At 43.8% G+C, this 23,890-nt stretch overlaps 3 protein-coding genes across 8 annotated transcripts in view; 2 read left to right on the top strand and 1 right to left on the bottom strand.

The window, feature by feature from the left end:
* Window positions 1-46: 46 nt before the first annotated feature.
* Window positions 47-16,295, top strand: Cebpz (CCAAT enhancer binding protein zeta). The gene is made up of 16 exons (XM_075955775.1): window positions 47-250; window positions 1,260-2,752; window positions 3,233-3,464; window positions 4,222-4,405; window positions 5,872-5,960; window positions 7,805-7,858; window positions 8,380-8,482; window positions 8,562-8,630; window positions 10,215-10,281; window positions 12,134-12,234; window positions 12,822-12,879; window positions 13,134-13,309; window positions 14,246-14,332; window positions 15,176-15,234; window positions 15,332-15,413; window positions 16,022-16,295. Exons 1-16 carry the CDS (start codon window positions 95-97, stop codon window positions 16,156-16,158), a joined length of 3,147 nt encoding a protein of 1,048 aa, XP_075811890.1. The 5' UTR covers window positions 47-94; the 3' UTR covers window positions 16,159-16,295.
* Window positions 14,898-20,510, bottom strand: Cebpzos (CEBPZ opposite strand). Of its 3 annotated transcripts, none has more exons than XM_075955783.1 (5): window positions 20,375-20,510; window positions 17,659-17,774; window positions 16,881-16,925; window positions 16,197-16,281; window positions 14,898-15,121 (listed from the first exon to the last, which is right to left on the bottom strand). In XM_075955783.1, the coding sequence occupies exons 2-4, from the start codon at window positions 17,771-17,773 to the stop codon at window positions 16,199-16,201; spliced, it is 243 nt and encodes an 80-aa protein (XP_075811898.1). In that variant the 5' UTR covers window position 17,774; window positions 20,375-20,510; the 3' UTR covers window positions 14,898-15,121; window positions 16,197-16,198. The 3 variants fall into 3 exon arrangements, with proteins under 3 accessions (XP_075811898.1, XP_075811897.1, XP_075811896.1); XM_075955782.1 differs by having other exon boundaries at window positions 20,289-20,387; XM_075955781.1 differs by lacking the exons at window positions 14,898-15,121; window positions 20,375-20,510 and adding an exon at window positions 15,925-16,062.
* The window catches only part of Sult6b1 (sulfotransferase family 6B member 1), a 25,069-nt gene continuing 21,296 nt past the window's right edge, over window positions 20,118-23,890 (top strand). Inside the window, exons 1-3 of one of the 4 annotated variants that reach the window (XM_075955779.1) lie at window positions 20,118-20,433; window positions 21,899-22,036; window positions 22,334-22,390. The gene's annotated coding sequence lies outside the window, so the exon portion shown is untranslated. Of the gene's footprint in view, window positions 20,434-20,588; window positions 20,866-21,898; window positions 22,037-22,232; window positions 22,391-23,890 lie in introns of those variants that run through there. The other 3 variants (XM_075955778.1, XM_075955777.1, XM_075955780.1) reach the window with 3 other exon arrangements.

Genomic DNA, 23,890 nt, shown 5'->3' with positions numbered 1-23,890 from the left:
GTGGGGGCGGAGAGGAAGGGTAGTTCCTGACACGGAAGTGCGTCACCGGAAAGGGACAGTGAGTTGAGGGCTGCGCTCGCGTGTTCTGCCAGCTATGTCGGCGGGCCGGGGACCTTTGGAGTTCCACGCCAAGCAGCCCTGGCCACCCAAAGCGGTGACAGAAGATCCGGAGGAGGAAGACGAGGAGGATAGCGATGAGGCCAAGGATGGCTTCTCTCTGGAGGAGGTGTTACGCCTCGGAGGCACCAAGGTACCAGCCGCAGGCTCCGGGGAAGGGGATGCGCACGGCTGCCGGGAGTGTGGGACCCGCAGCCCAGCCTCCGACTTGTTCTGAGCGCTTCCCACGCCTTTAGCTGCTCTTCGGTGGAATAAAAGTAGCCGGATTGCATGTTTTCTCCTGGGTTTATGCCTTTTTTGTTGTTGTTGTTTCTCGGGACAGAGTTTCTCTGTGGCTTTGGAGCCTGTCCTGGAACTAGCTCTTGTAGACCAGGCTGGCCTCGAACTCCCAGAGATCCGCCTGCCTCTGCCTCCCGAGTGCTGGGATTAAAGGCGTGCGCCACCACCGCCCGGCCTATGCTTCCTTGACTTGTGGGCGAGCTTGTTATTAGCGTGGCGTAGCCGTCACGCCCGTCAGGTAGGAGAAAACTTACTTGTCCCAACCTCGTGGACTTAACTTTGGAACGCTAGAGTATGCCTAATCCGAATCTGCCGGGTTAAAAGAGAAATGCCTTATCGGTTGGATTGAAGTTGCCAGAAGGACCTGCAAGTTTACAATAGCCTTTGATGGAAGCGCCTTTTCATACCTGCGCTACTCATAAAGTGTTTTTTTATTTATTAATGGAGGGAGTGCTGTATGTTCGTTGGTACTCGTGTATGGAAATCAAAGGACAACTTTGTGGAGTCGATTCTCTCCTTTATGTGGATTCCGGGAATCGAACTCCGGTGGCTGTGCTTGCTTGGCAAGGGCTTGACCTGCTGAACGGCCCCATGCCCTCTCACATAAACTTTTGCCTTTGCTCACCTGATACGTTACAAATGCATGTGTCGTTGGAATTTTCATTGGATTTCTGTGGCTATCAGCGTGAGCGTCTTTTCTCTGAGAACCTTCTTTTCCTATAGTCTACATGTCCTCGGCAACACTTTCTTGTTGGCTATCTGTGACTTTCCCAGGCAGTGGTGTATTAATCCAGTTGTGATGAAGTTCTTCCTGCAGTTCTGGGTTTGTGGTATAGTTTTAACGTTTTTTTCTGTTTCTGCAGCAAGATTACCTTATGCTGGCTACTTTGGACGAAAATGAGGAAGTGGTGGATGGAGGCAAAAAAGGAACAATTGACGATCTTCAGCAAGGCGAATTGGAGGCATTTATCCAAAATCTTAACTTGGCCAAATACGCAAAGTCTTTGATTGAAGAGGATGAACCAGATGAAAAAGAAAATGATAGCAAAAAGGAAGCAAAAATACAGAAGGTAGAAAATAAAAAACAAAAAGCAATAGAAAGTAAAAATACATCAGAAAAGAAGGTGAAAAGTCAGAATGTACCAGAACAGCATTCTGATAGCAGTACTATCCCTGCACTCAAGAAAGATAAACAACCCAACGTCTTCGAATTTCTTGAGCGGCAAACGTTGTTACTGAAGCCTGGAGGCAAGTGGTACGACATGGAGTACAGCAACGACTGCTCTTCGGAGCCCCAGCCTCGCGATGTGGTGGCGAAATACAAAGCCCTGGCTCAGAAGCTGTATGAGCACGAAGTCAGCTTATTCAAAAATAAGACAAGTAATCAAAAGGGAGGCTCTTCCACCTGGATGAAGGCAATTGTGTCGTCAGGGACACTAGGTGACAGGATGGCGGCCATGATCCTCCTGATCCAGGATGATGCTGTGCACACGCTCCAGTTTGTAGAAACCCTCCTGGGCCTCGTGAAGAAGAAGGGCAGCAAGCAGCAGTGCCTCCAGGCTCTGGATACATTCAAGGAGCTACTCATTACAGACCTGCTTCCGGACAGTCGGAAGCTGCGGGCCTTCAGCCAGCATCCTTTGCACAGACTGGAGGAGCTGTCCAGCGGCAACAAAGACTCGAGAGATCGAAGGCTCATCCTGTGGTATTACGAACACCAGCTGAAGCAGCTAGTAGCGGAGTTCGTGCAGGTCCTAGAAACTCTAAGTCACGATTCCCTGGTCACCACTCGGACCCGGGCCCTCGTGGCTGCTCATGAGCTGCTGTGCGATAAGCCTGAGGAGGAGAAGGCTCTCCTGGTTCAGGTGGTAAACAAGCTGGGAGACCCTCAGAACAAGATCGCCACGAAAGCGTCCCATCTGTTAGAGGTGTTACTGCGGAAGCATCCCAACATGAAAGGGGTCGTGTGCGGAGAAATAGAACGGCTGCTCTTTCGCTCCAATATCAGCGCCAAAGCTCAGTATTATGCGATTTGCTTTTTAAACCAAATGGTCCTGTCCCATGAAGAAAGTGAGTTGTCTAACAAATTGATAACTCTTTATTTTTGTTTCTTTCGGACTTGTATCAAGAAGAAAGACATTGAATCAAAAATGCTGAGCGCCATTCTAACAGGAGTGAACAGGGCATACCCTTATTCCCAGACGGGTGACGACAGGGTGAGGGAACAGGTGGACACCTTATTCAAAGTGTTGCATGTTGTAAATTTCAGTACCAGTGTGCAGGCTTTAATGCTGCTTTTCCAAGTAATGAATTCTCAGCAGACGCTATCCGATCGGTATTATACAGCATTGTACAGGTAAGCGCATAGCTCTGTGGTGTATGAATGCGTGGAAACCTGCTGTGTAGCCCTGGCTTGCCTTGAATTTGCTATGGAATCAGGCTAGCCTAGAGCTCCACGAGAGCGGCCTGCTCTGCCTTCCAAGAACTGATTAAAAGCAGATTGAATGAGTATCAGATTTTATTGTTTGGCTTCTGTTAACCTTTCAGGTGGGGCTCTTATCTATATAAAAACTACACAATTAGGTATAACAATTAGAGAACAGTCACAAAACAAGGGGCTCATGACTTCTCTCCTTTGTGTTCTTTCTCTTGGGGTCATTGATTTGCATTTTATCTGAGAAGACAGAATAAATAGTCTCTTATTCTAACATAAGCAAGAAATTTATCCCTAACGAAGATGAGATTGTTACAATTGGTCATGAAGTCTCTAAACTGTGACCCCTGGATGTGAAGATGATCCTATGATTGAACGTTTGACCTTGGTTTCATGTTGCAGAAAGATGTTGGATCCAGGGTTGACAACATGTTCGAAGCAAGCGATGTTTCTTAACCTCGTCTACAAATCTCTGAAAGCGGACATCGTTTTGCGCCGGGTGAAGGCGTTTGTGAAACGATTGCTTCAGGTTACCTGCACTCAGATGCCGCCGTTCATCTGCGGGGCCCTGTATCTTGTGTCGGAGATCCTTAAAGCAAAACCAGATTTAAGAAGCCAACTGGATGATCATCCGGTATGGTTTTTACTGCTTCTTGACCCTGGGGGGCTGGCTTGGGGGGTGCTTTTCTTTACTGATGGTAACGCCATTTCTCTTGAGAGAGTGTGAGTTCTAGAACTGGACAGAGCTAGATTTCACTGCCTGGGGTACAGCTAGCTAGAAGGGCAGGTTGCTTGACTCCCCTATTTATTGCATAGTAAGCTGCACTACAATAGAAATTGCCATCATATGAGGTAGTTATGGGTGATTATAAAGCAAATAGATCTTTTCAGCATGTTTCCTCAGTTATGAAATGGAAATAAAAGCCAGGCCGTGGTGGTGCACACCTTTGATCCCAGCACTCGGGAGGCAGAGGCAAATGGAGGGAGCTCTGTGAGTTCAAGTCCAGCCTGGTCTACAAGTGCTAGTTCCAGGACAGGCTCCAAAGCTACAGAGAAACCCTGTCTCAGAAAAAAGAAAGGAAGGAAGGAAAGAAAGGAAGGAAGAAAGGGAAATAAATAGTAATAACACCTGCCCATATTATTTACAATACAGAAAACATTTGAGGGCTCAGTTCTAAACTCTGGTTCAGAATCTGGCTCTCTTGTGTTTAAGAAGAAAGAATATAATCTTCCTTTTCATTGTGAGCAGCGTTCTGACCTTGATTTTCCTTGGTGTTTTCACGCATTACCAGAATTGCCGTAAGTGAGTCTTCTCTGAGACTACATCATGTAGATGAATGTGGCTTTGCTGCAGCTCCTGTTAGTTAACAGCCCTTGATCCATTTTGTTAGGAATCTGATGAAGAAAACTTTGTTGACGTGGGAGATGACAGTGATGTAGAAAAGTTCACTGACGCAGACAAAGAAACAGCAGTTGATGCAGTGAAGGAAGTCGGAGCCGAAGACACCGGGACTGCGGGCAGCAAAGAGGAGAAACCCAAGACCGCTTCCTGGGTGCACTTTGACAACCTGAAGGGTGAGGGGCTTTAGCTAAATGAAGGAATAAGTTTCCTTTCACCTTCATAGTCAAGCAAGTGCGCGTGCATTTGTGTGTGTGAGTGTGTGTGTGTGTGTATGAGAGAGAGAGAGAGAGAGAGAGAGAGAGAGAATGAGAGAATATGCTGGAGGTGGAACCCATAGACTTTGGGTGTACTGAGCAAGCATTATATGACTGAACTACATTTACAATTTGCAACCATAAAATTTTAATAGTAGGAAATCACAGATAATTTTTATTAACAGAACTACATGATTTAAATAAATATTTGAAATCAAAGCAGATGCCTTTTAGAGCTGTGGAAATTAGGTGGACTAAACAATGAAATGCTTGATGCGCTGTGAGTCATTTCTTCCGGTTTTAAATGGGAGTTTATGCCAGTGAGGCCCCTCAGGCAGAGCACATGCAGATGCCCACACGTGGCTCACGAGAGGTTGGATTTCTGAATGGAACTGTAGTTGATCCAATCTCTGTGACCTTTATCAATTTTTTTGTGGCCATGATATTCACCCTTTGCAGTTTCTTTAAGCAAGGTTTTGTTTTAAATGTTTTATTTCATGTGTCTGTGTGTTTAGCCTTTAGTATATATGTCTATGCTCACATGCATGCCTACTGACCAGGAAGTGAGAAGAAAGCATGAATACCCTGGAACTGGACTTGCAGGCAGTTGTAGGTGCTGGGGTAGGTGGGGGTGGTTCATGGCTAAAGTAATTCAGCTTTAAATTTCTGTTCCAGATATGTTAAAGAGATGCTGGTAGTTGTCAGGAAGGATTTACCTATATAAAGCACAAACTGTCATCTTTTACGAGGATGGAGAGCATTTGTTAGGGCTATACAATTAATAGTGTATTTCAAAAATCATGCTTAAAATGTTAATTTCTAGTGCCAGTGAGATAACTCACCAAGGAAAGGGAAAGGCATTTGCTGCCATGCCTTATGGCCTAATTCCAATCCCTGGGACGCACATTTTGTACTGGAAGGAGACCTGGCTTCTGAAAATTGTCTTTTGGTCTCCACATCCAGTGGCACGTGCACACTCATACACACACAATAAATAAAAGTAGAATGGAAAAGGAATATTTAATCTTTTATCTCTGCAAACATGCAAATCTATTCCAAGAAAAAGATTCCTGAATGTAGTTTAGTAGCGAGGATTTGGAAAACTGCAGCACCAAAATACGCTAGACTTGTCCCTGTAGGTCTTATTTCCATCTTTCTTAGCGCTTTCTCTGGCTGCTTAAAGACTACTGTGGAGATTGATCATTCTGCAGTCAGGGCCAGTATGTTACAAAGTTTATAGAGACTTTGCATTTTTTAATCTAAGATTAGATTACTGAACTACTAACAGTTTTGAAGATTGGTCTGTCTGTGAGAATGTTGGTTATAATTGTTTGAAGTCTCTTCTTCAGCTAGGAGTAAAGCATTTCAAAATACTTTATTCGTAGGTAGCAAGCTGTTAAAGACGTACGATCCATTCAGTAGAAATCCTCTGTTCTGTGGAGCTGAAAACACAAGTCTTTGGGAGCTCAGAAAGGTAAAATAATGCCGTCTACCTTTTCATTTGTTTGTGGCACATAATCTTGCTTTCATGCCTTATAACACATTGAAACTTTTCTTGCAAGTGACAGAATTAATGTGAAATTTCACATGAACAAAATATAGTGTTGTATGTTTATTTTACAGAAACGTCTAACTGATAGGCATGTAAATAAAAATGCCATACCTGGCTTACAATTAAGAAGAGCATAGATTGTTGCATTGCACCTAATCCTTGCAGTGTGACCACAGAGCCTCACACTACTCCATTGAGGCCCCGAGTTCACAGCTCCTATCCTGGTAATAACAGGGTGTCATCTTCTTTGTCAATACGCTAACTGTAGCACAGGTGATTCAAACAGAAGATGGGGTGCACTGCTAGTGCCCTGATAGTTAAAGATGGTGACACCCACCTGTGTTTGTAGCCATTAAATTTCGTTATCTTTTTCTCTGCTTGTACTTGGAGTATAAAGGGGAGGGGGAAAGCCAGTATCACTTGAGAATAATAAAGCAAGTATTGCTTTCATTATCTTGACCTGAAATACATGCCGATGTTCCCTGTGTATATGGGTACCCACTCCTGCTGTGCACCTGAGGGTGAAGGTCAAACTGTGTCCAAGGTAGATCTTGGTCAGCTGTTCCTGATAGACTGGCAAGCTGTGGACTCTGAGACGCATTTGCCTGTAAATGAAGTAATTGATTTTTTTTTTTTTGCTTCAGGCAAAACAACTAATAGTATTTGTTGTAAGTGACAGAATTCACTCTCACAAAGATGAAACGTTAGGCTTCCACAATAATCCCATGGGATCAAACCTCTGTACAAAGATTGCTGATAAAATTAGTGATTACACCAACAGTGGAATCTTGTGTAGTTTGGAGAAACTGCCAACTCATCCAGTGTTTTTCAAATGTCCAGTGTACAGTGTGGCGCATTCATATGTAGGTAAGGTCTACGTTCTTGGTAGACCAGCTAACTTAAATAACAAATGCCCAAGGCCAGTTGGTATGGCTGATTCTACTCTGCAGTTAATTTCCCTTTCAGTATAACATCCCAGAAGGAAATCTACATGCAGGTGAAAGACTTGATAAATTCATTTTCAACCATAGATCTGTTTGAGGCTAGATTCTCTTCATATATGTTCAAATAGTATGGAATTCAGGAAAAGATTTTAAAATGCATTTTGTTCTACTTAGTAAACACAAAAATAGTAGTTAACTATTATTCCCATAATGGACAACATAGTAAAAATAGTAGTTAACTATTATTTCCAAAATGAGTTAATGCTTCTTAATTTTATAATTTTTGCTCTGAAAAAAAATACTGATTTTTCATGAACATGTTTACATAAATATCTAGTGTGTATATTATGTATTATTTCATTTTATGCATATGAGTATTTTGCTTACATGTATATAAGTCTACCTACGTGCATACCTGGTTCCCAAGGAAGACAGAAGGAACTGGAGTTACAGGCAGTAGTGAGTCACCAGCCATGTGGGTGCTGGGACCTGAACCCAGGACCTCTGCAAGAACATCAGCCACTCTGACCTGCTAAGCCATCTCTCCGGCTTCTGGATTTATTAATTTCATTGAACTATAAGCATTTAAAAATTTCCTGTTATAATTTCTAATAAAGTAAATATAAAAATAACCCACTTAGGTGGAAGCTCTTAAAATCTCAGATTTCTAAGTGTACATGTGATTTGGAAACCCAAATGTTTGAGAATCACTTTTTTTATGTATTAGGTTAAGTTTCAGTTTCCTAGATTTTTCTCAAATAACCTGTAATTTTGCTAAATATTGACCATAGGAATAATGACATTCACATTTTTTCTTTATAGTTATCTGAGCATTTCCACCCTTCTGTGGCCCTTTTTGCTAAGACTATCCTTGAGGTGAGTCTAAAATACTCTTTAAAATATGTAAGTATTGTAGTTTTGATCATCAGTAATTGATGGCACAGTTTCCCCGACATGTAGAATCTGATATTTTCTGCCATTGTTGAGGACCAGTGACTTGTTTGACACAGAGAACAACGACAGAGAACTTCCTGCTCTGGGGGAAGGGAAATATAGCACCTCAGCCACTGCAGCTACTTATTGTGAGCTGGCCCTTCTGGAGAAGCTTGTTCTCCTCTGATCCCTGGCTGACTTTTTCAGTGTTTGGTCTCATCATGCTTACATAGTCTACATTATAAATACTACCTATAAAACTACCAGCGCATAATAGAGTGTGTGTGTTTAGTGTTTTAGTATGGTGTAATGAGAAGAATATCTGAAGGGTTATTGTTCCTATGCGCCTCGGATATGAAGAACTGCAACTTAGGCTTTCCTGGTTTTCTTATTTGGATATGTAGGCTATTTATTTATTTCTTTTACTAGACCCGTAAACTCTTCCCCATTTTCCCACCTTTCAGGGAAATTTTATTCAGTATTCAGGGGACCCACTGCAGGATTTCACACTCATGAGGTTCTTGGATCGATTTGTATACCGAAACCCAAAGCTACACAAAGGCAAAGGTATGCTTCCAGTTAACAACTTTCGTTTAGTGAGTGATGAATCTACAACTACATCAGACTGCTGTGATTTACATTCCAGAAAATACCGACAGTGTCGTGATGCAGCCGAAAAGGAAGCATTTTATAAAGGACGTCCGTAATCTTGCTGGTAAGCACTGAGCCGGGGCAGTTGAAACCAAAAGGATACAAAAGATAGTGCAACACAAATTATATTCTTTGACTCACTTTATCATATTAAAAAGTTCAAGCATATCCAAAGTGAGTAAAATTAGCAACCCTCTGACAGCCATTCCCCAGCCTCAACAGTTACACCATTCTGTCTTGCTCTTATCACATAGCTCTGTCAGTAACCCACATGTATAATTCATATCAGCTGCAGTTCAGACCGTCTCAGACTCTCCGAGTACCTCGTACTGGCTGGGGAAAGCAAAAATGCACAGCTGACTTTTCCACACGGAGCGTTGTTGGTGTGGGTGGTGTCCTGGAATTGGTACCGATCTTCTCTATGCAGAGAGGACATTTCTTCACACGCCACATCTCGCCCTCATCTTACTCAGACATTAGGATTACCGTGGAAGTTGTAGTTATTCCCCGCCAACATCTCAGAAATCTAGAAATGTTGATAGGATTACTCAGAGGAAATGGGAATTGTAAGCCTAATCTTTTTTTTTTTTTATTTTTCGAGACAGGGTTTCTCTGTGCTTTGGAGCCTGTCCTGGAACTAGCTCTGTAGACCAGGCTGGCCTCGAACTCACAGAGATCCGCCTGCCTCTGCCTCCCGAGTGCTGGGATTAAAGGCGTGCACCACCACTGCCCGGCGTAAGCCTAATCTTTAAATCAAGTCAGAAATTTTAGTTCTATAGAAAAAAATTATATTTTTCAATTCTTTGTTAGTGTCTGAAGAATTAAGTAAAATTATGAAAAGTTCTGTTAATGATTACTTCCTGTCTTTAGAATTAGAAGCATTATTGTACTTTTCTTCTAAGACAACCAGATTATGCTACAATCCTGCCTGTGAGTGGTAGAGGCAGGAGAATCAGGAATTAGGATCATCCTCAGTACTACACTGAGGTTAAGGACAGCCTGAGTTATAGAAGGCCCTGTCTCAAAAGCAAAACAAGTAGGGTTAGCAACTTCAGAACTCCTTGAGGCCTTCAGTGGTTAGGAGTACTTGCTGCTCTGGGAGAGGACCCAGGTTTGGTTCTCAGTGCCCACACTGGATATCTCATCTGTGACTACCTGTAGCATCAGCTCTAGGGAGATCTAACACCTGTGCAGTCTCAGGCCCATGCCCACACATACATATAAATAAATCTTTTCAAATAATGTCTGTTTCTCTTGAAACTTGTGCCTTGAGTACAGTTGGAGAATAATAAGAGAATACATTTTCTACTGTGCCTATGTTCTGCCTGCTATTCCCCTTTTTTTGTTTGTTTGTTTTGTTTTTCGATATAAGGTTTCTCTGTGACTTTGGAGCCTGTCCTGGAACTAGCTCTTATAGACCATACTGACCTCAAACTCACAGAGATCCACCTGCCTCTGCCTCCCAAGTGCTGGGATTAAAGACGTGCGCCATCACCTCCCGGCTTTGCCAGTTCTTCCCTACTACACTGCTGGACCTCTTTCCACCACTGTCATCTTTTTAAGATTTCACTCTGCCGGTGTGTTAGCTATAGCCCGAGAGCTGGGGCGGCACAGGGAAACGTCATAACAAAATGTCTTGTTTCTGCAGTGAATAGTAAAGAGTTCCTTGCAAAAGAAGAAAGCCAGATCCCAGTGGATGAAGTGTTTTTCTACAGGTAAGGTGGTACAGCATCCCTGGGGAATGTCTGAATGTTAATATTGGATACAGTGCTTTATTGATATTGGGCAATTATGAAAAGATCAGGTTATATGTCCATTTCTTTTCAAAGGAAATTTACTGGCTCTGCTATTCCTCAAAACCTTAGTGAAATTGGTCAGCTTGAGGATTTTAATAATGGAATATACAATTTGGTTTCTGAATCTGACTTTGTGAAACTTTAGGCTTTCGTTTCTTCGGAACTGTATTGCCTAAGCTGGCTTCCAACTTGTGATCCTCCTGCCTCCGTCTCCCAGACGTGATTATAAACATGCTATCACACCTGGTTTCTTTCTTGTATTAAGTAGTGATTCCTTCATAGCCTTCATCTGTGAGTTTAGTACAGCAGTAACTCGGGAGTCATTATCTGGACCTTGACTCTTCTGGTAGAACTGATGAAGTGCACTGTGAAGCTGCAGTGAGCTCAGAAATCACTGCTGCTGCTTTTACTGTCTTTATCTGGTTGACTAGTTAAATTTATATTGCTTTAAAAAAAATAAATAAACTTAAGTGTGAATAATTTCACAGTGAGTGTGATGCTATCTGGGAAATGTTGGGTTTACTGTGCCGTGGGTGAGCTGATGAACTGTTAGGATTTGAGGTCACATGGAACCACTATATTCTCATGCTTAGACAATGAGTGTTGAGGTTATTGTTTGTGGGTTGTGGGGGATCAGATTCGGGGCCTTGTTCATGCTAGGCGACATCCTACATACACCTTTAGCCTCTGATGCCACAAAGATGAGTTTGAAGAACCAGCTTGAAAAGGGCAAAGGCGGCGGAGAGCTGTAATCCCTGCACTCGGGGCAAAGGCGGCGGAGAGCTGTAATCCCTGCACTCGGGGCAAAGGCAGTAGAGAGCTGTAATCCCTGCACTCGGGGCAAAGGCGGCGGAGAGCTGTAATCCCTGCACTCGGGGCAAAGGCGGCGGAGAGCTGTGATCCCTGCACTTGGGGCAAAGGCGGCGGAGAGCTGTAATCCCTGCACTCGGGGCAAAGGCGGCGGAGAGCTGTGATCCCTGCACTCGGGGCAAAGGCGGCGGAGAGCTGTGATCCCTGCACTCGGGGCAAAGGCGGCGGAGAGCTGTAATCCCTGCACTCGGGGCAAAGGCGGCGGAGAGCTGTAATCCCTGCACTCGGGGCAAAGGCGGCGGAGAGCTGTGATCCCTGCACTCGGGGCAAAGGCGGCGGAGAGCTGTGATCCCTGCACTCGGGGCAAAGGCGGCGGAGAGCTGTAATTCCTGCACTCGGGGCAAAGGCGGCGGAGAGCTGTAATCCCTGCACTCGGGGCAAAGGCGGCGGAGAGCTGTGATCCCTGCACTCGGGGCAAAGGCGGTGGAGAGCTGTAATCCCTGCACTCGGGGCAAAGGCGGCAGAGAGCTGTGATCCCTGCACTCGGGGCAAAGGCGGCAGAGAGCTGTAATCCCTGCACTCGGGGCAAAGGCGGAGGATAGCTGTAATCCCTGCACTCCAGGCAAAGGCGGAGGATAGCTGTAATCCCTGCACTTGGGGCAAAGGCGGCGGATAGCTGTAATCCCTGCACTTGGGGCAAAGGCGGCGGATAGCTGTGATCCCTGCACTCGGGGCAAAGGCGGGAGGATTGTCTGTGCAAACCAGCCTAGGTCACGTGGTGACACCCCGTAAAGCAAATGATTAGCTTCACATTTCAGAACTTTACAGCTGTTTTGTTTAACTCAAAACACTTTTTATATTGAATACAAATTTGACTCATTTGAGTATCCAGTAACACACTTTTAGAGTTATTCGTCTTTAGTCATGAATTATGCAGATATGTAATATGCATTTTATTTAGGTATTATAAGAAAGCTGCGGTTGTTAAAGAGAAACAGAAGCGCAGTGCAGATGAAAACAGCATAGAAGATGTTGATGATGAAGAATTTGAAGAGATGATTGGTAATTTGTTTTTGTTGACTCAATTTATAAAATTATTACTATTAATAAAATGTAGAACATTGGTGAACTTAGTTTTTAGAAATCATTGATCTGCAGATTATAGTGGAAGATTGAGAAATAGCATGTAGTAACTTGCTCATATCTTATTCTTGGAAAATATGCTTTGAACAATATGTAAAACAATTCTATTTGCAAGAAGAGTGTTTCCTTCCTAAGACCAAGTCTCTGATGAGACAGACTTTTTATTGTTCATAATGTCCTAATTCTTTTAGTAGCAATGGTCTGCTGCTTGATCGTTTTCATCTTTATAATCCGTAGAGCTTGAGAATTTCTAACTGAAATGGAATCAAGTGAAATGGTATCACCGTCACATCCTATCTATGCTTAGTAAAACAGTAAACACGAAAGTTGTCTTTTTGTCATTTTAGAGATTTCATTGAGCTCCTAGGTCTGTGTGAGACACGCCGGCAGAGTGTGATGACAGCATTCTGCTGTGTGACGTGCTGACTCGCCCTCGCGGCCGACGGGGTATAATGTATCGCTCTTGTCCTTTGCTCTCTTATAATTTGTATATTGTTCTCGGGCAGACACTCTGGAAGACGATAACTGTTTCACGCCTGGAAAGGACGATATTGATTTTGCCAGGTAAAACTCAACCTTCTCTTTCCTGTTTTTCCAGTACTTCATAAATTATTGCTCATTAGAACAGCAGACCATAGAAATTACTTGATCCATAAGGGGAAATTAACCTGGGTTAGGGACTTTTATTCTGGAACTTTAGAATGCCTTGAGCAGTCTGTAATTCTTTTACATAGTTGAACAGTATATCTTAGTGTCCTGAGCACACTTTAGAAAACCCTGCCTTCCTTTACAAGTGTGGAGTTTGTTTGTTTTTCTAGCAATATGAAAAAAACGAAAGGAACTAAGGAGAACTTGGAAGATTCCGAAAGTAGTGACGATGAGGTTGGTGACCTGGATGATGATGAAGTTTCCCTGGGAAGTATGAATGATGAAGACTTTGAAATTGATGAAGATGGAGGAACATTCATGGATGTGTCAGATGATGAAATTGAAGGTAATCGAGTATACGTTAAAAATAAATAAACTTCCAGGGGGTGGTGGCGCACACCTTTAATCCCAGCTCTTGGGAGGCAGAGGCAGGCCGATCTCTGTGAGTTCGAGACCAGCCTGGTCTACAGAGCTAGTTCCAGGACAAGCTCCAAAGCCACAAAGAAACCCTGTCTCGAAAAAAACCAAAAAGAAAAAGAAAAAAAAAGAAAAACAAAAAATAAATAAACCACAAATTACGTAGCTTTCTTGTTAATTCCTAGACAAATACAGGTTTTTTTTTTTAAATATAGGTTTCTGTATCTAAGTAAGACACATGTCAGTGTTGAATTTTAGCTTTAACCAACAACATCTCTATAACAGTTTCAGTTGAGCTGTATTGTGGCCTCTGTTTGACGTTAGTATAAGGGACTGGTGGTGTGGCTCAGTGGTAGAGTGTGTCCTAGACTGTGTGAGGTCCAGTTTGGAGCCTCAGCACTCCTGAAGAAGGAAAGGAGGAGTGATGAGCTGTTTACCCCCCAAAGTCACTGTTCATATTGTCGTATAGCTCGGGTGGACAGGTGAAAAATGGAAACTACAGATGTAGGGAGCAGCCACAGTTGTGTGTGTACCGCGGTTCCTCTTGCCCTTTCACCGCCCGCTAGTGTGCCCTGCTTTGCATCTTATGGACCTCAGCAGCAAATGTTTCTTATTTACGGAAGTGTTGTTTAGTCTTACTAATGGCCACTGAGTAAATTACGTTCTTGCAAACTACATCAGGCACTCTTAGAGACTGGAGCATCCTGTATCCTCCAGGCCCATTCTGTTGGGACTGGAGAGCTGTGAACCCACATGGAACAGACATGCCAGGCCGCCTGTTGTACTAGACGGTAGCATACATTGAACTGGTATTTTCCAGGCTTATTTTTAAAATGGCTTAATAGTAAACTTTCTTGGGTAACAGAATTTGATGACGTCGACTCCAAAGCCAGTACTAAAAAAAGCAAGAGAAAGAATGAAGATAATATTGACTTTGCTGGGTCGTTTCAAGGTAAGAAAATGCATTTAAATCTCTTCAAATCATAGCATCTGCCACGTGAAAAGTATTATCAGTTACTATTTTGGGAAATATATGTTTAGAAGTTGGTTTGATACCATTTAAAAGGTTTTTTTCTTAAAGTATCAGTTCTCAGGCATCTTCCACCTTCTGTTTAAGACAAAGGTTTCTCGTAGGCTTGGGATTTCACCAGACAGGCCAGGCTAACTGCTCCAGGAGATCCTAGGCACCCACCTGCCTCTGCCTCCTACCTCACCATCACTGAGATTACAGCCACTGCAGTAGGTTTTTACAAGACTTCTGAGATCTGGACCCTGACCGACACACTTGTAAGGCTAGTGTGCCGGTTAAACCATCTCCCCAGCCAAGAAAGGTGGATAAATAGTTTTTTAACATGAAAACCTGTTTCTCACATGCATCCCGGTTTTGTCTCAAGTTCCTCCCTCTCACAATAAGTATCTCCAGATGGTCTTTTTAGTTATGTTTATAGAGTCCAGTTATATGTGAGCGCTGTTCTATACTTTAGCTTCCTTGAAAGGTTTATAGATTAAACTATAGGTGAGTTTTATTAGATATTTTATTTTTAATAGCATAAACAAACATTTATTGATAGCACAATAAACATATTGTCAGTCAACTTTTCAAGTCCAAAGAATAAGACCTGAATTATAATGTATAGTTTGCTTCACATATTACGAACTCCATCCATGTCACCTGTGGAATTTTAATCCTGAGCGATACTGTTGGTTTCTTCTGAGGATAAATCCTGAACAGCAACCAAATCTGAAAAATAGGCACACACTTTGAAAAACCTACACACAATTTTTTTTTTTTTAGGATCAAAGAAAAAGAAGAAAAGATTCGATGACTCCAGCCTGTTTGTCTCTGCTGAGGAGGTAGCTAACGCGATGACTAGAGAGTAGCTGTTTACATTCTTTTCAAGTTTTCTCCTAACCTTCCTCACTGTTTCTTTTTTTTTTTCTCCCTTTTAAGTTTGGCCATCTGTTGGATGAAAACATGGGATCCAAGTTTGATAATATTGGCATGAACGCCATGGCTAACAAAGACAATGCAAGTAAGTAAATTGATCCACCCCCCACTCCCCCTGTGGGGTGGGGTGTAACCCAGGCTTCCTTAAACTCACTCAGTAGCTCAGGCTGGCCTTGATAGCTTGATTCTCCACCTTGTAAGCAATAGGATTATAAGTGTACACTACCAGGTTGCCTTGAGTTTGTTAGTCAAGCGTTTTAATTGGTATTTCCCTGTAGATGTCCCTAGGTGGCAGAAAACTTGCTTGTCACATAGCAAGACATTTAAACCACACAAACAGACTACAGACTCAAAACATTTTTTCTTGGAGAGTCAGTCTTTTATTTTGACTTGGCTAAAGGTTTACTCTTATATGCTTGAAGACATTTTTAAATTTCTGATGTTACTAGTTTCTATTTTTCATAAAAATAGAAAAGAAAAATCTCTTCAGTATAAGACCTTCCATACTGTTTCATTTGTCAAATGCTCCTGTTAGAAAACACAGGAGAGCACCCAACAGCGGGTTTCCACAGCGGGGGAGGGTGGGGTGGGAGAGCACAGGCCATGCGCCCTAAGATGCAGTCCCGCTCGGGAGGACTGTCTGTGGGAGTCGAGCCCACAGTGACATAGGCTCATCTTTCATCTCCCTCCAAGGCTTCAAACAGCTCAAGTGGGAAGCTGAGCGTGATGATTGGCTGCACAACAGAGATGTGAAAAGCATCATCAAGAAAAAGAAAAATTTCAAAAGGAAGATGAAAATCCCTCAAAAATCCAAAAGGCAAAGGAAATGACTGCTTCGGAGTGAATAATAAATGAAGATTCTACTCACCCTTAATTCTTGCTATCCAACCACTTTTCTTGATCTTTCTCTCTCACTCCATACATTCCAGACCGTTCCATGGATTTGTAATAAACTATAGAAACAAAATGCTGTCATGTATAAAGTCATACAAAGAGTTAAACTTATATTGAAAAACTACTTCCATAACAAGACGAAAGGGGCAGCAGGGCTCCTTGTTCACAGGCAAGCCCCGAACAGCAATGAGCTGCTTGTTGGGCCACTTGGTGGATGCTTGGCTTAGGTAAGTGTGGCGGCGTCCTGTCCAGCCTTAACTGTCCTGAGGTAGGCATGAGCTCTTTCCACAGAGAAGCCGAGCCTGAGGAAAAGTCTTTCCTAGCAGTAGCCTTAAGCCACCCATGGCTATGTCCACCGCCATCCTAGGTCTCATTCTGGAATCTATTCTTAACCACTGAAAGGCTCCTGTCGGGTGGGGCATATAACTCTGACGGAACGCTTGCCCAGCATTTGTAAAGCCTGGGGTTCAACAGAAGAAGTAACAAGAATGAAGCCCAGAGCTAACTGTCCTAAGTAACTGGGTGAGTCCTTACTGTACTCTCAGGAGGCCGCTAGTGTTGGAAACTGACCACAAAGGCATTTAGTCCAAAGTTGTAAAAATACCACAGAATTTACAGGCTGTTTTGCGCGTGAATTTTTACTTGAAGAAAAACATACCTTCCAAGATGAAGGGGAATGTCTTGCTCATTGTTTGCCTGAAATCTGACATTTAAAAAAAAAAGTAATTTTAGTAACCTATTGAGCCACAATTTAGTATATTAGTGTCTTAGAATTTTGTATTAAGGTCCCTCTACTAATCTAAGAACTAAATCTTGGAGAATAAGATATAAAATACATTCATCTTAAAATACAGCCTTTATACTCATATTCCTTTAAAGACTTTGAACATCAGTAGCACCCTGGACACAGTGTCCTAATGAAGTACTTTGAGGATGACCAATGACTAGCTTTAAGGATAAATCACTGCCCTGGGGCTGTTCCCTGCTTTAGTTGGAGAAGGAAGTAATAACACTTACTAATCATAAAAGCCAATAAATTACTCCACTGTCTTCAGGAACAGCAGGGAAGACAGTTTCAGTGCTGCTGCTAATGCTGAGAAGCAGTTCTGTGGCCTAGGGTCAGTGCCACCTCTTCCTAGGATTACCAAACAAGTAAAATGCAGGCCAGGCTGCCTCCCTCCGCTCACTTCTGCAGAGCCATTCCGTGCTGAGCCAGAACAGGGACACTTGTTCTACCTTCCCCAGCAAAACGCAGGCTCCTAGTCTGCAAGTCGGATGTGAGTTGCCTACTCTACAATAACAAACACCTTGCTCTCCCAGCACCTTGCCCATAAAAATGTCTAATAGCTTCAATCTAAAAAACATTTTGCCCAGAAATGCACTGAGCATTTCGTACATACCCAGCTAGAAAAGATTAACCACTGAATGATGTTTACCTTGGCTCGAGTTCATCTTTTTAAACAAAAAATAAGCTCCAAAAACACCCACAAGTTCAGCTGCTAAAACTCCTTTAAAGATCTTCCTTGCCATTGGTTCCATGGTTCGAGTCATCCTAAAGTTAACAACATGAACGACCGTGTTTAAACTTAACCACATCTATAAAGACCCCCACCCTCAGGTTCAGTGCTTTTTGTTTGGTTGGGGGTTTTTTTCTGTTGTTGTTGTTGGTTTTGGTTTTTTCAGGACAGGGTTTCTCTGTAGCTATGGAGCCTGACCTGGAACTCACTGAGATCTGTAGTAGGAGGCTGCTTGTTTGTTTCCCAGCAGCCCAGACTCCCAAAATAATCACTCAGAAACTATGTTAATTAAAACACTGCTTAGCCAATAGTTTAAGTGTATTGCTAGCTTAATTTAACCATTTCCATTATTTTATATTTTACCACGAGGCTCATGGTCTACCGGCAAGGTTCCAACTGGCAGCTTATATCTTTCCCCTCTGGCAGCTACATGGCATCTTGGGACTCCGCCTTCTTTCTCCCAGCATTCAGTTTATTTTTCCCTGCCTAGCTACTCTGCCCTATTACAGGCCAAGCCCGCTTCTTTATTCATTGACTAATAAAAGCAACACATATACAGAAGGACTTCCCACACCAGAGATCTGCCTGCCTCTGCTCCCTCAGTGCTGGGATTAAAGGTGTGCCCGACCACTGCCCAGCTCAGTGCTTTATGTATGAAACCCAAAAGTTAGGTACATTTGGTGTAGAAATTCCTCCATATAGGTTCCAATCTCCATGCCTTAGGAATGTGATAAACCAAGAACCCAAGACAGGATAAAAAGCACAGAAATTCTGAGAAGACTTAAACCTTTTTTTGCAAAGCAAAACTGGAGGGACTAAGGCTTTTTAGTGTCTCTGATACACAATGGGGAAGTAGGTTAGATGAACTTTTTAGCTGACCTAGGGATTAAAATGCAACCTAATAACAGGAATAGCATTGAAGGCCGTTCTGGAAACAAGAGGGAGGTTATTCTGTTAGTGAGTACACAGTTCATGCCTTTGCTAGATGGATGTGAAACCAGACCATAAACTAATCAGGTCCTGTCCCTTAGGCACGTCTCTATTGAGTGTTGGAACACTTCAACTGCACCACGCCCAAAGCATCCCTAAATCTGCACTTTGCTTCCCACTCCCCAGATTTTGATTCAGCAAGCCTAGCGTGGATACCCCAGTAATCCAGTCCTTTGAAGCCATTCCAGTTTTTATATAAGTTCCTGACCAATGAAGGGGTAGCTGACTGGGTGGAAATGGTAAAACTACAGTAACAGGAAGAATTCTCCCACCCCGCCCCATATGGAAAACAATGAATCAAGAAAGGGTGTTAGCGTTGAGCTTTTAGCAGGAGTCTCGAGTTCAATATCCAGCACTCATCGGGAAGTGTCTTTGAAGAAAGGTATACAGCAAATAAGAATTTGGCTTGCTGAATATATGAGAGTAGCCAAGTTTTTGCTCTGTTTCTCTATAACTTAAAAAAAAACACTAATCTTTTTATCTCATTCTGTATTTTCCCACTGTCTTCTGTTGTATAATAATGATGGGGTCCCTCCATCTTCTATTATCTCTCTTTCAAGATACCTAAGCGTGAAGGTAATTAATTGTAAGGATTATTAGCCTTGGACTATGTTACCAAGTGTCCCTCCTCCGATGTTCCTTTTTCAAGTTAATAATGGGATCACTCGGGGACCGAAAGACTTAAACTTTATTACTCTCATTTTAAAAACGAAGCAAATAAACTCACATATAACTGGGGGTAGGGCAGAAAGGGCAGTAATCTGCATCGTGGTCATGTTCAGCACCAAGTTTCTCAGAGCTGTTTTTAATGTTCCAGGGCTGAGGCGAGGAGAGGACACGGCAGATCTGCCCAGTTAGGCAGCCTGTTCCATAGCTTAATCTGAGTAAAATCTTTTTTGATTGCTAAAGAGCGATGCTAAGATTTCAAATAGTTCAAATGTGTGTAATGCAATATTTACTTTCTTAAAAAAATAAAAAAACAGATGGACTTGTTACATTCCAAGGCCCATGGGGAGGGGTTCCACTTAATAATAAAGTCCGTTAGTCATTGGGGCACACCTGACCAGACAAGACGGCCTAGGGAGACCAAAGACCACGGGGCCGTCTTGCACAGGCTGTAACGCAGGAGGAGCAGCCCCGTGTGTCCTCCACACTTGACCCGGGGATAGGGAAGCCGGCGGGGCGCAGGTGATGCAGCCTCGCGTGACCTCCAGGGCGGACCCCGGGGAAGGGAAGCCGGCGGGGCGCAGGTGATGCAGCCCGGAGTGACCTCCAGGATGGACCCCGGGGAAGGGAAGCCGGCGGCCTGGCGAGCAGCGCTGTGCCCTGGGGCAGCTTCCCGGGACGGCTCCAAAAGCGAGCGCCCGGCCCTACCCTGGGTCCAGGTCCCAGCAGGCGCCGCGGCGCTCGGCGACCCGGAAACGCTCGCGCCTGCCCCGCGCCCCTGCACCAGAGGGACAGTCACGCTCGAATCCTCCCCGACCCAAGAATGTCACACAAGACCCCACGCGCCCCACGCTGGGGACCCGACGGCCCTGGACACACAGCCAGGTCCTTACCTGAGACCTGCGCACCCCGACGGCGCACGCTCACGGTCGCAGCGCCCCGCCCCCAGCTTTAGCCCCGCCCCACAGAGGATCCTGACCTGGCTATGGCACTCCGTGTCTCTGGCGTGGAAGTCGTGGGAAGCTGCTCATTTTACAGGCAAGATTATCCAGCCCTCGGGCACACTTAAAAAAAAAAAAAGAATTCACATTTGAACCCAAACCCAGGACACCGCCTCCAAATCTTGCATATAGATCCTCTCCCCACTCTGAACCCAAAGTGTGTCAGAGGAACCGCAACAAGCCTGGGACTGGCCAGAAATGTGGGACCCCTTAGCCAGATCCCTAAACAACCCCTCTTTACACGTAAAAGTTGCGAAGTGCTGCCCCTAGGTACTGCCCAATAGGCAAGAAGACAACTCACCCAAGGGAAGGAGAGAGAAGAGAAAGGGAGCAGGAATACCAATGAGCGACCACATGCAAGACAAAACCTGCAATGCCAAACTAATCTGCTTTCATAAAAATGAGGTCTGATGCCAGGCTGTCCAACTTAGGAAGCTATGATGAATGCGGCCCAACAAAATCCCTCAGGGTAAGACATCATGAGAACTTCGCGACTTTATTTTTTTTTTAACTTAATTGCTAAAACCGGGCTGTGGTGGCGCACGCCTTTAATCCCAGCACTCGGGAGGCAGAGGAGGGCAGATCCCTGTGAGTTCGAAGCCAGCTTGGTCTAAAAGGGCTAGTTCCAGGACAGGCTCCAAAGCTACAGAGGAACCCTGTCTCGAATAAACAACAACAACAACAAAAAATTTAATTGCTAAATTCTGGAGTGTCAACTCTGTAGATGACTATGTTATGTCACAATGCCACCCAGGATAAACACATGTGTGCTCTCAATATTTGCACACGTATGTGTCTTCAGTGTTACTGTAACATTCAGTTTCCGGTGTGCTATCTTCCAAGCACAGGCAGTTGATTTTGCATCATCTGGTGTGTCCCGTGCTTAGAGGAAAATGCAGTCATCAACGACGTTATATTGCATGTCGATAGGTGTGTGAACAAGAACTCCTGGAAAGACGCTGGTTGCTTGGCCAGAACTACAGTACTGAGGAGAGACTGGAATAATCTCTCCAAAGCTTAGTTACCTTCTTTTGAGCTAATTTAGCCCCTTGTCCACCTCTCTGTCTGAACTAACATCCTCTGACTACTACGTAGAGATCTTTGGATCCTAATAACGTTGTGGACCACTAGCGCCTTCCAGCCCCAAACCAAAGAATGTAGTCAGACAGCATCTTGGGCCCGCAGAAAAGCTTCCCTCATCTTCTTGTAACCATCTCTCTGGTGTACGCACGCACCAATGTATTTTAAACTTGCCTTGAGTCATGACTTTCTTTGTCTCGTAAAACTATGGAACTGCTTCCGTGTTGGAACATAGAGTTTGGGTAACCTAAATCTGTGTTCCCAGGCCACTTGGCATGCCTCCAGAATAAATTATCTTATATTCCCTTTAAGATGAGAGCTCTGTGTGTGTGTGTGCGTGTGTGTGTGTGTGTTGTCGAGGGTTTAAGTTATTTAGAAGACAGATAAGTATTCTTTTTTAAAAAGATTTATTTATTATGTAGAATTCTGCCTGCATATACGCCTGCGGTCAGAAGAGGGCACCGGTTGTGAGCCACCTTGGGATTAACACAAAATTGAACTCAGGAACTCTGGAAGAGCAGCCAGCGATTTTAACCTCTGAGACATTTCTCCAGTCCTAGGTAAGTATTCTTAATTAATTATTAAGAACCCCCATACCTTAGAGACACCTCACGCATCACCCATAATGCCTTAATCAGCTCTCTCCTCTCTACACAGACATCTGAGATGTAGCACCCAAGCCTTGCTTTCTATTTTCTTGCCAATTTTCACAATAAAAGTAAATATAGTCCCTTAGATGTTATTATTATATTCTAGTCTCTTTGGTGCGGGAAAGTACTCTGCAGGCTATCCTAAGAGAAACGTGAATACCAACCCAGCCACAAAAACATTTGATCTACAATCTGCCCTACCTGCAGGATCTGCTGGGGCAACCGAGGTGCAGAACTTGTTGGAGCAGACAACCAACATCAGAGGTAACTTAAGGCCCAAGCCACAAGAGGGAGCCCATGCCTGATACTGCTTGGGTGGCCAGGAACCAGAGAATGGGTAGACCAGAGACCTAGAGTCAACCAAACATAACAGGTTAAAAAAAGAAGAAAGATGAAAGAAAGAAAGAAAGAAAGAAAGAAAGAAAGAAAGAAAGAAAGAAAGAAAGAAAGAAAGGAAGGAAGGAAGGAAGGAAGGAAGGAAGGAAGGAAGGAAGAAAGGAAGGAAGGAAGGAAGGAAGGAGGAAAGAAAGAAAGAAAAAAAGAAAGAAAGAATTCCAATGGTATTTTACTATATTTATTGATCGCTGCCTTGTTCTGCAGTCATCAAAGAGGCTTCCTCCAGCAGCAGATAGGAACAGATGCATAGGAGCCAGCCATTATGTGGAGAGGGAATCTAACTTGGTGGTCTCCATTGGGTTCCTCCTCTCAGAGACCAGGGAACCTCAGGGAAAAGAGGAAGGAATGATTGTAGGAGTCTGAGTGTTTGGAGGACACCGGGCGAATGTGGTCCACTGAATCCACTAAGCAGGGCTCCTGTGGGCTCACAGAGACAGAAGCAGCAAACACGGAGGCCTGCGGGGGTCTACAAGGTCCACTGCATATATGTGTAGCTGTTCTGCTTGCTGTTTCGTGGAACGCCTAACAGTGGGGCCAGGCCTGTCCCTGACTTTTTTGCCTGCTCTTGGGACTCTTTCTGTCGTGTTGGGTTGCCTTGTTGGTGTAAAGACTTTACCTTGTCTTATTGTATTTTGTTTTGTCGTGTTTGATTGTTATCTCTTGAAGGCCTGTTCTTTTCTGGAAGGAGATCTATAGAGGGAATTGATTTAGGGGAGAGGGGAGGTGAGGAGGAGCTGGGAGGGTGGAGATAGGGGAAACTGTGGTTGGGAGAAGAACTTATTTCCAATTGAAAAAGTAAATATAGTCCCTTAGCTGTGATCATTGTTATTATTATATTATTGATCATGATGGAGAGACTGGTCTGTGGTGAAGAGCACTTTCAGCTCCTCCAGAGGATGGCAGTTTGGTTCCTAGCACCCACATAAGGCTGCTTACAGCCAGCATTAACTCTAGCTCCAGGAGATCTGTAGCCCTCTTCTGGCTACTGCAGGTACTGCATTCAAACACACACACACTTACACACACATACACACTAATAAATAAAAAATAAGGATTATGTGTGTGTGCATGTGTGTGCTTGCGTGTGTGTGTGTGTGTGTGTGTGTGTGAATGCAGATGCCAGCCAGTGCCCATGGAGGCCAAAACATTGGTACTGGGAACTGAACTTGTATCTTCCAGAAGAGCAGCGATCACTCTTAACCACCGAGCCATCTCTCTAGCTCCCATTGACATTTTAACCTCCAACATGGCTTCTACAATACCTCAGAGAAAACAACCTAAACAAAAATGACAACGGAAGATTGCCCAGCAAAAAGGAGAGAGACGGTAAAGCTTTCTGCTTCATTTGTTGAGAATGGGTGAAAGTTT

Source organism: Microtus pennsylvanicus, chromosome 21 (genome assembly GCF_037038515.1).
Source record: "Microtus pennsylvanicus isolate mMicPen1 chromosome 21, mMicPen1.hap1, whole genome shotgun sequence".
Classification (NCBI taxonomy): Eukaryota; Metazoa; Chordata; class Mammalia; order Rodentia; family Cricetidae; genus Microtus; species Microtus pennsylvanicus.
This window is presented reverse-complemented; position numbering and strand designations above follow the sequence as displayed.